Source organism: Cyprinodon variegatus, unplaced genomic scaffold, assembly GCF_000732505.1.
Source record: "Cyprinodon variegatus isolate N-32 unplaced genomic scaffold, C_variegatus-1.0 Scaffold15, whole genome shotgun sequence".
NCBI classification, from domain to species: Eukaryota; Metazoa; Chordata; class Actinopteri; order Cyprinodontiformes; family Cyprinodontidae; genus Cyprinodon; species Cyprinodon variegatus.
This window is the reverse complement of record NW_015150468.1, coordinates 667069-677878: the sequence shown is the minus strand read 5'-3', so window position 1 is coordinate 677878 and position 10810 is coordinate 667069. Positions and strand designations below refer to the sequence as shown.

Here is a 10810-nt window from a genome sequence, read left to right as displayed (position 1 = left end):
TATATATATATATATATATATATATATATATATATATATATATATATATATATATATATATATATATATATATATATATATGTTTAATTTCTAGATTTTGATAATTTTTAGGGTTTTTTGTGCAAACAATAACACAATGGATCATAGCTTTTCTGGTTTATCATTTGTTGATAGATGAACACTCAGGAAACTCAAGAAATAAAGTCAACTTGTGTGCCACTGACTTTGTGTTTGGTTTAAGAATAGCCTTCTCCCTGCCTGTATCCATAGCCTTCCTGTGCCTCCTCCTGGACATACTCCTCCGTCTTCTCCCAGCCGGTAGCCCAGCCTCCGTTTACCTGTGTGGTAGCACCGTATGTTTTGGCTGCACCCCCAAAAGCTCCATAACTCTGGGTGATGTCACCAGTCTCCTCCGCCAGTTCATCTTCATCGATGAACCCACATTTTTCCTCACTAGTGAGTTCGGGGTCGGCCCACGGCTGTTTTTCTCCAGATGCAAAGATCCCATAGAAGACGACGCCACCGTAGTGCACTAGGGAGGCTATCAGGAATACATACTGCCACTCCTCTCGAGTCTGTAGAAAAGAAGAGGAAATGCAATTTATGTGCATACTGAAACACTGAGTAATCAAGAAGCTCTGGTTGTCAGTAAAGTGAAGACAGTGCTTTATAATCTTTGGTAAGAACTTGGATCTGTTATCCATGTGCCAGCTATCAAGAGAAATCATAATCATAAAAATCAGTTCTATTTCTTTTACGGTTGGAATTATAGAGAAAAATCTTATGTACGTTGTCAGGTCAAAAGTAAGAAACACATAAAAAAATTATGTTTAGTTATTTGTTTAAATTCCTCTCCCCAAAATACACTCACTGAATATTACTAACCGTCTTTATGTGAAATTGTAATGGGAATTAGCATTGTACTTCTGTTCAATCTCATAGATTTGCAGTTGAATTACTCTTATTGCATTTTATTCTATGTTATAGTAAGTGACCACAACCAACATGGTTTTCCCTGCAAACTCTTACAGGATTCACCAAAACTACAAAAAGTAAATAACTGTATGATTTTTATCAAAATCGTTACTATCAGTTCTAGCTTGTTAGCTGCTATTATTTATTTGGTTTGATGCAACCTTAGCCTGTAAGCAACCTTTTTACCTGTTTGCAGTTTACCCAGATTTAGCTCATTGGGCAGGTGAAGTTTTATTTTATCATACGATCATTTTTGTGTATGATATAAATAATTTGCAGGCTGTACAGTAACTAAGTACCTAAACTTTTATACAGCATGTAATTAATTGTTTTAAGGATCAATAATTTACTGAGTATTTTTTATTTCTATTGCGGTACATTAGATATGCAAAAATTTTACTTATACTTCTTTACTTAAAAATCTATGACATTTTTTGTCGTTACAAATTAAAACATGGCCGACATTTATCACAAGAGGATTTGTTTATGTTGAATCCGCATGTGAATAAGAGGAGAAGATCTGCACTTTGTTTATCCTGTTCAATACTCCTTAGTAGATGGAGGTGATAATGCACTATATAGTTATTTGCCCGATTTGTTCATTTTATTTTTAATTTTTTTGAGCATGCCTGTTTACAAACAGAAATTGTTGTTTCTTTTATTTCTCTAGAGGGGTAAAATAAATTCTCTTTGCGCTACATTTGATTCTAAATATTGTCCTTAAAGCCAATAAACTCAACCCCTACTGTTAGACCATTCTGTATTATTGGTAGTAAAGTGTAGTAAAATATTTTTGTTTTGTTTTATCATTTTGACACAATGCAGTTTTTCTTTCTCAAACATAGTGGACAAATTTTATCTTGTATTCTTCCAAAGGTTTTTTTTTGGCCCAGTCCCATTTGTCTCACTTGGTCTGAAGGGATCCTTTTTAAGGGTTGGAGGGCACTTCTCCCAACTATTAAAATTATAGGGACACACTAACTTTACATCTGAACGCGCAAAACCGAGTGCTAGAGTCCAAAATGAGTGCAATTGAGAGAAATGAGACGAGGCTTTAGTTTTCTCAGGCAGACAGCTGGATTCATGTCGTTTAACACTATCCAGTGGTGTTCTAAAAATCTTATGGACTGTACTAGTTGAATACTGTTTTTTAAGGCTTTGTGGGTTTTCAACAAATTCCATCTCCATTGTCTAAGAGTAGTAAAAGGACCAATAACAACAAACAAAAAAATTGCTTTTACCTTCCCAATCATTGTTAACATTTTATTGACTTTTATTTAAGTACTTTTCTCAGCAGGGGTTTTAACTTTTACCAAAGTAATTACATGGTACTTTGTATTCACTTTTTCATTGTTATTTCTTTGTACTTTAAACACCTCTGATTATTTGTTTGAAGAAAAAAAAAGGATATTGTAATTATTTGGATCTGTCATTCCTCCTTTGGAATTTTTTGCTTCCAGATGTTATCTGAAGATCTTCATTATGTTCGTATCCAGTGAATAAGGATTTACCTTGTTTTTTGTCATAGCACCGACAATTAATGGGCACACCATCCCAGATAGTGTACCAACACCATTAGAGATGCCCATTAGGATACTGGCATAACGAGGAGCGATGTCCAGGTGGTTCACATTAAAACCTGTTGGTATCAAACATAGCATGAAATTAAAACACTGGTGATGCATTCATCTTCTTTTAAACTGCTATATTTATGGACCTGCAACAGAATGATACAAGTAAAGCTGAAGATAAAAGCAGCACAAATGCAGACTATCTTGTTGCAGAAATAGGCATCGACTCGCAACACATCCACCTCCCTCCCCCACTCTGACTGGCTGAATGAGTAAGTCTCATCGTGAGCTGCTGCACACTGCCTGCCTTGCGTATCCCCTGAGACAGCTCACACTGAATTATTAAAGAATCTGGCAGAAAGCTTGAGAGGAAGAGGGAAGAAACTGATTTTGCACACAGACCTCTGCATCCTTTGTTCTGAACAGAAATATGAGCTATGAGATCTGTGAATGATTGGAAGATAAAAAAGATCACTATGAGCTACATGATGTCTAAAGTCTAAAGACAAAAAAGCTGAAATAAATTTGGACTTATTCAACAAGATAAATTATGCTTAAAATAAGCATTAATTTCCATATATATATATATATATATATATATATATAATGAACAGAGCAGTCTGTCATAATCTTCACTTTGTACTTTACATTGATATCACAAACCTGATATTGCAAATCCACTGAAGCCCACTGCCAGCACAAGGAAGGAGATTGCCACCGGTTTGCTGTGGGAATACCCCACCACCAGCAGCAATGTGGCTTCCATGCCAAATCCTAGCAGAGAGAGAGAGACAGCAGGTCACACATGGACACACAAAGTACACAAAAAGCCCGTTGGCCACTCTCTGGTCATCACTGTGCCAATTGAATTAAGTCTGATACATCCTCTGCACTCAATTACATAGGTGACAGATATGAAATCAATGCACAGTGACCCACACACACAATGAGTCAATGTAAGAGATGAAGATTTGAACAGATAGATTTTACAAAGTTGTAAGGGTCGCCTTTTAAACTCTTCTGTCAGGCGAGAAAAAACGAACGTTACAAAAAAAGCATGGTTCAGACACCCTGTGGTGGAGCAGGGAGAGGTGTGGAAATGTTTTTTTTTACTCATCCTTGGCTCAGCCTTCTCACCTCCACAGTTCATTATTTTCCTGACAGTGGTTGTTGTCATAATGTTCCTGCTGCGCAGGTAGTCTGCCAGCTGACCGCCAAAGGGCACAACGATGGTCATCACCAGGTGGGGGAGAGCAGAGAGTATACCCACCTGCAGATAAGAAAAAAAACAAGCACATCATCCCCTAAATCAAAAAACTACTTAAGATACAGATAATGTCTGTTGAATTAAAACGGTGACATTTTAATAGTAGTCATTCCTGTCTTGTTATCACCTGTCTCTTCATTTAAAATTATTTCTCTTAAAGAGATGGATGAAAGGACCTGTTTGTTCCATGTAAGCATGGTGAGTTTGTCACTTCTGGTGCCTTTTGGAAATTGGTTGCTTTTTCACATTTTCTCTACTTTCTTTGTACCTGATTTGTCATTGGTTCTGCCTCACAGCTCAATGCTACAGAAAGAGGCAACAGTGTTCATAAAGAAAAAAAAAACATTTGTTGGAAAATGCTAAGGTATTAAACCATACATCAAAGAAAAAATTACTAATGTCCATAAGTAAAATCGATGAAAAACAATCAGATGGCCTCTAAAATTCAGAAAATATTCAGAGTATTTAATGTGGTTAAGAATAACAAAACCCTTTGATTGGTTATGTAGAGGAAAATATACTAAGTGGGCTGACATGGATTGTAGAATAACATTTGTTACCATCTTGCTTCAATACAGACATACTTAAACGTTATTATGGTTAACAAAGTGGATAAAGTCTATTTGGTTTGGAAAAATGTATCTTTTACACACCTTGAAATCATGTATTTGTGCTGCCTGGTGCATTTGATCCTCTGATAAATATTTCCAGACTCTACTTAAGCTGAAGTATCAATTGTTATCTATTTAATTATTCTATATGCAGCATGACCCACCTTGCTAATCTCAAAGCCAAACACCTCCTCAAAGTATGCAGGCTGACTGATGAGCAGCAGGTAGAAGGTCCAGCTTCTGCAGAAGTTTGCCACAATGATTGCATAGACAGGCATAGAGGTGAAGAACTTCCTCCAAGGCGTCTTGAATTTCTAGAAGGGATCATAACATATTATTTACTACAGTCAGGGTAATTGCTTAATTAAATTAAATCAAACCAAACAGTACATTGTAATTCCTATATCTAAGTGGTGCCTTCCTACCTCTGAAGGGCCCATCAGCTTGGCACTTTCCCCAATGCTCTCCTCTATATAGACACGTTCCTCATCAGTGATGGTAGGATGGTCAGCAGGGCTCTCATAAGAGACAAGAATCCAGAACATGTACCAGAAAATACCAAAGCATCCTGCAAGAAGAACATTTTAAAAAACTATTTTTAATTACAGGTGAAGTACAGCAGATAATTCAAATCTTAAAAGTGACAATTTGCTGGATATGTCAACAAAAATGCCTAAGAGAACAAAACCCAGACAGGAGAGCAAACTGTATCCTGTCTGGAGAGAAAGACGGGGCTATTTATTGACAAACCAAAACAACGGGGGAGGAAATCAATACTCTGGCTGCCTGGATAAATCCGTTTGACTTTCACCGGACTCTCTAGTTGTCACACTCTAAAGCTTAGAAACCCTTCCACCATTACCAACACAAAAGATCCCATTTAAAAACCAAAAACAAAACAAAAAGTTTCCCATTCACTTACCATAAACATAAAACACTGAGGACCATCCTGTGTACTGGACAAGGATTCCAGCTAGAGGCATCGCTATCACAGCACCAGCATAGGAGCCTGAGAAAAACATCACCACATTCAAGATTAACAACGTCTTAATTACAGTTAAAACCTGCAGATCTATGGTTCTGTAGCTTGTTTGTCAATGAAAAATGATTATTTACCACAAAATGAGAGGGTAGCCAGACGGCTCCTTTCTAGTGGTGGAGCCCACTTGCTCCAGATGCCGTGACAGGCAGGGTAAGTCACTCCCTGAACACACCAGATTGGAGGGTAACTATTAACTCACCATTAATAGTGGCAGTAAACATAGATGATGTGTGCATTCATACAAAAGCAGAAATTTGAATATGAATTATAAGCTATATTTACATTCAAGGGTTCAAGTTTTTTATTATTACCGGTACACTAATGCAATGTCGAACATGAGTTTTTCATAAGGTTTTATTTTAGCCGAGTCCAGGGTACCCTTGCAATCAGGAAAACACTATAAATGCATAATGCTGAATGTAGTAATTAACAGAAAAGAAAACTTTCACCCCTGTTTTTAATAAACAAGTAGCATAACAGGGATTTGGATATTAAATTTTCGTTGGCTGTAGCTAAAAACAATTGTGCAGGAGAATGCAATCTCTTTTTCACTGCAGGAGAACAACCTAGCTTTACAGAATGTACTACTACATGGCAATAGCTTGTTCCCTTTCCCCATCATGCTTTTAAATATCAGAACTATAAAAAAGGGTGTTGTTACACTTAACAACAGAAAATTCACATGACATACAAGATTATTGAGTGTCATGTGCTGACCCATTACTGACCATAAATGCTGTTTTGCTCATGTTAGAAAGTAAACTATAATGACCCACTGAATCTTAAAAATCAAGCAGTCTTCTGTGTTTCTGGTTTTGTGCACAATAAATGCACATTCATAAAGTAATACTTTCTATTGCAAAAGAAAATAAGGTGTCATTACATTTAACAATAGAAAATGCACATGGCATGCAAGTTTATCTGTTTTTATTTCACAGTTAAAAAAACCGAGCGATGTGACTTAGAGAAGCATTTCCAATTTCATATATGGGGGGGTGGGGCTCTGCTGCTGGGTATCCAGGATACAAAGCATGACGTAAGAGATACTGAGCTTGAATGTCCTACAAAAACAAACTGTAGTGGATCCGATCAATAAAGCTCATCTCATATTTCCTCTGGCTGCATACAGTTGTCCACTGCATTTGTTTTAGTTGGAATAAACCTGGATATATGCAATAAATGCAATAGAAAACATTTAAAATTTTGTTCTTTTGAGTCAAAGCATTAAAGTAGAACAATATGATATTACCTCCACCAGTCCTTGTAATATTCTGACAAAAATGACACACCCATAGTGGACACGGGCAGCAGAGGGAATGAACATGTTGAGAGTTGAGGTGAGGACAATTGCTGCACCAAATACCCTGCAGAAAAAAAAAGGACATTTAAACAAAACAACAACGCTTTGGCTCTGTGGTATCAAGTAATATTTATTTTATCTATTTAAGCTTTTTTTTTTGCAGCCGGCATTATTTAACGGACAAATTATTTATATTTAATTATATATATATATATATATATATATATATATATATATAAAGCATTCTGTGCAGATGATTTGGGCTTGCTATCTTTCAGTCATCAAAGTTACAGGTAAATAAAACACCATACGTTTAATGTATTTATGTATTTATCTTTTTTTTTATCTTAAAGGGAGAGGGGAGAGTATAGGCAATATCTGAGCGAAGGCCTCAGAAAGACAACGGATTTGTCATTTCGGCCACGTTCTCCAGCCTCACTCAGCAGCACGTGGGGGACAAGCCCTAATCCGGTGGAGGCCACTGTGGGGCACGCGACCAAATGATTAGATTAAACTGCACGCGTCAATCAAGCGGGTGAGCCACGCACAATCAGGTTAGAAAAATATAATTTAAAGGAAGAAAGGTTTGTATGACATTTAAAACTCGCTGTCTGAGTAACACTTTGATGACGTACCCTCCAAATTAATACTATATATATATATATATATATATATATATATATATATATATATATATATATATATATATATATATATATATATATAATTATTATTTCTTTACAAGTATGCACTGTCATAGTAAGCCTATTATTTGGTGCCTGTATCGTGAGATGTGTGTAATTATAATGACCAAGACACTGGCAAGGGAATTAAAGCATTTGGCAAGGAAAGCGGGTCTGGTATCCATGCCCTGTGAGAGCGACAGATTAGACCCGGGTCTCCTCAGGGAGCTCATTAACAGGTGGCACAAAGCCTTGACACCCGCAGGGCCGCCAGCCCGCTGCCCTACTGTCTGCTCCTTATTGGAGTCATTCTGTTTTACAGCTCTGGACTCATCATGTGCGCTTTTTATCTCGCCTGATCTGCATAGATTTAATTCTGCTGCTGTGAATAGATTTTTTTTAATTATTCAGATTTTATTTTCTCTGTTTATTACATGCACAAATAGAAGAACGAGAGATTTGTTTTTAATAAGCCATGCAAAAAAATGTAAATCTTATTAATACAATTGTAAACAAATGTAAGAACTTAGTCGTGCTGTTGTTATTATCTTTATTATCATCTTCATTATTATTTATGGAAATAATCGACCTGTTTGCTGCGAGCCTCGAGGAAATGTATCCTCCTGGGATTTGCGTCACAATGTAGCCCCAGAAAAAAGATCCATGGATCATTCCAACTGTCTCCGGGTCCCAGTTAAACTTGGCTTTCTGGTGGATAAATAGATCATATTACTGAGATGACACTGCATTTTTTTTTTTTTTTTTTTTTGGTTTATAAACAGTTATTTTAGTGAAAGCTGTCACATTGAACTGAATTGATCTGATTCAATCACAGCGGCACTACTATAGAAAAATACTATTCCCAATGAAAGAAAAGTGTGCAAAAAATATGATATTTTAGGGTTTTAATGAATATTAAACACTGGTAAAATAAAAAATAAATTAAATAAACCCAACTGGGGAATCAAAAAAAAACAAAAAACAAAAAACATTAAATAATTTGCGTTACATAAAATGTCAGCCGGCTTTACATTACTGTATATCAGGCTGTTTTGAACGTTTATTATACATAATGAAGATGAGTAAATGGAGATTGTTGAATGGATTATTCTATTGATACATATAGGCTGCAACAGGCCTTATAGCTATGGTAAATACACTCGCTTTTTTTGTTTTTTCGTTTTCCTTTCAAACTAAATTAAAAATATAATCTTATGGATGTTCATCAGATTTTTTCCCAACATGCGTAAAAGCGTGTCTGCGTTAGTCCCACCTCCTTGATGATAATCTTGCCGTTCTGGTGGATGGTGCTGTTATTAACCATGCTCACGATTGCCACGCCCAGGTTGCATCGGATGCCGAAGGAGATGCAGAAACCCAAGCCACTCATGATGGCGATGATGTACCGGCGCGGCAAACCGAAGCACTTGCAATCACATAGAGGAGGTTTCTTCTCGGCGGCCTCCCGAGGCCTCCCATCCTCAGTCAGCTCGATCACCTCTCCTGTTTTCTGTCTCCTCTCTATCACCCTGCAGACAGGTGAAGGAAACACCGCCTGCTGAGTCCTGACTCAAACACTATTCTTCATATGAGATCGGGATGCTGTTTGAAATAATCTAAACCAAAAAACAAGGTCATCTTAAAAAGGGGAAGATAATCTCCAAGCATTTTTCAGGATCTTTTATTGTAAACTATGGGCTTTGATTTGAGGGTGTTATCCAAAAATTATTTCACCTAATAATGAGAATTACAATGGCAAATGTGCCTGATGAGGCCTCTGGAACAAACATCAATATGTTTCACCATCCCATTGCGCCATCACACTTTATTACGTTTAGGATTAAACAAAAACCCAGAATAAATAACACAAATACATAAGAAACAACAACGTGTGTGCTCAAAATAAATAAACTCAAAGAAATAGAAACAAAAAAGAAGTTTGGCCTGTAAAATGAAAAGAGGATCAAAATGTTCTTGACTGTACCGCATTGCAGCAGCCTTTTACTTTCTCGCTCATTAGTATTCAGGGACACAGTACCAGCTCCCGCCTGCAGACACTCGTCTGTGGGCTTTCCTCGAACATCCCCCCACCCCACCCCATCCTCAGCAAAATCACGTTCATTTACAAACTGATATCCCAAACATTCCGATGGCAAAAAAAAAGAAAGAAAGAAAAAAGGCGCACACACCCATTTAAAACCTGGCTACGATGAGCAGACGGTGTCACTTATAAAGAATTCATAAAATCTACTGTAAAATAAATTAGTAAAGGCCTTGATCCTGATTACAATACTAATTCAGATTTATTTCACTTCAAGTGTACAATGGACCATGCGTAGGCCTATCTAAAGCTGAAACAAAAATCCAGAATGGGGATAAGTGTTCTATAAATGCCACTAATAGCCTTGAGAAATGCATTTTTCGACTACCCATGAAAAAAAAAAACGTAATAGAATAAATGCAATTTGGGGATCGTAAAAAAAGGATTTCTGATTTATATTAAGGCAAACAGAGTCATTCGAAATGATTAAACTGTCGTTAAACATTGAGAAATCAGTACGCCAATCCTTATTTGCCAATAAACTGCATGTAAAGGCCCCATCATCCAGAGGCATCCAAATCCTGCAAAGATTGCTCACACGCACGCTCGTGGGATTACATAATATTACTCTCACTTGTAGCGGTGCGACTGCAGTTTCTTATGAATCATTAAGACATTGATTTAGCCCATACAAACACTGTAATATAAGGTTGTGAAAATCCAGCAAATTAGCATTAAGTTGCCTAATTAAAAGGCGCAAGAAGAAACCAACAAATCCTACCCCTACCTGTACATCTGACCCAGGGTCTTCCCCGCAAATTCCTTGACCCCTGTCGCGGCTTTCGTCTTCATGGACTCCATGCCCAGTTTTTGTTGGCTGGCTTGTTTTCTTAGAGAAAATAATGTTAGTGCCTCAGCGTCATGTTACAGCGCAGGATGGCCGGCTACAGCGGCTAACGGCAGGAAAGCGGCACAACGAAGGTAGATGGAATCTAAACCCAGGCGATTAGGCGACGATCCAGAAGACGAGTTCTTATTTTCAGCGCAATTGTGACAAAACCCTTGTGACGAAAACACCTTTTCATAAACTGAGGTATTCAAACGAGGTGTGCGCCCTCATCCACCAGCAGGTCTCCTCCTGCCTGGAGTACAGTAGCCGCGCAAAGTGCCATCACGACCAAAGACAAATGAAAGTGAGAGCCAGAAGCGTCAGAGATTAGGCTGAGTTTACGACAGAAACATGGACAAAGCGGTGTACTGCCTTAGAAAAATACCAAATAGAAAAAGTAAAATAAAAAAATAAAAAAAAAAAAAAAAAAA

General features: G+C 37.2%; 1 protein-coding gene across 1 annotated transcript; it reads right to left on the bottom strand.

Annotated features, from left to right (window-relative positions):
- Nucleotides 1-68: 68 nt before the first annotated feature.
- On the bottom strand, nucleotides 69-10804 carry LOC107091099 (vesicular glutamate transporter 2.1). The gene is made up of 12 exons (XM_015384851.1): nucleotides 10278-10804; nucleotides 8723-8978; nucleotides 8039-8157; nucleotides 6716-6830; nucleotides 5541-5628; nucleotides 5347-5433; nucleotides 4850-4992; nucleotides 4589-4738; nucleotides 3684-3816; nucleotides 3210-3320; nucleotides 2487-2614; nucleotides 69-575 (listed from the first exon to the last, which is right to left on the bottom strand). Exons 1-12 carry the CDS (start codon nucleotides 10349-10351, stop codon nucleotides 237-239), a joined length of 1743 nt encoding a protein of 580 aa, XP_015240337.1. The 5' UTR covers nucleotides 10352-10804; the 3' UTR covers nucleotides 69-236.
- Between the last annotated feature and the right edge of the window lie 6 nt (nucleotides 10805-10810).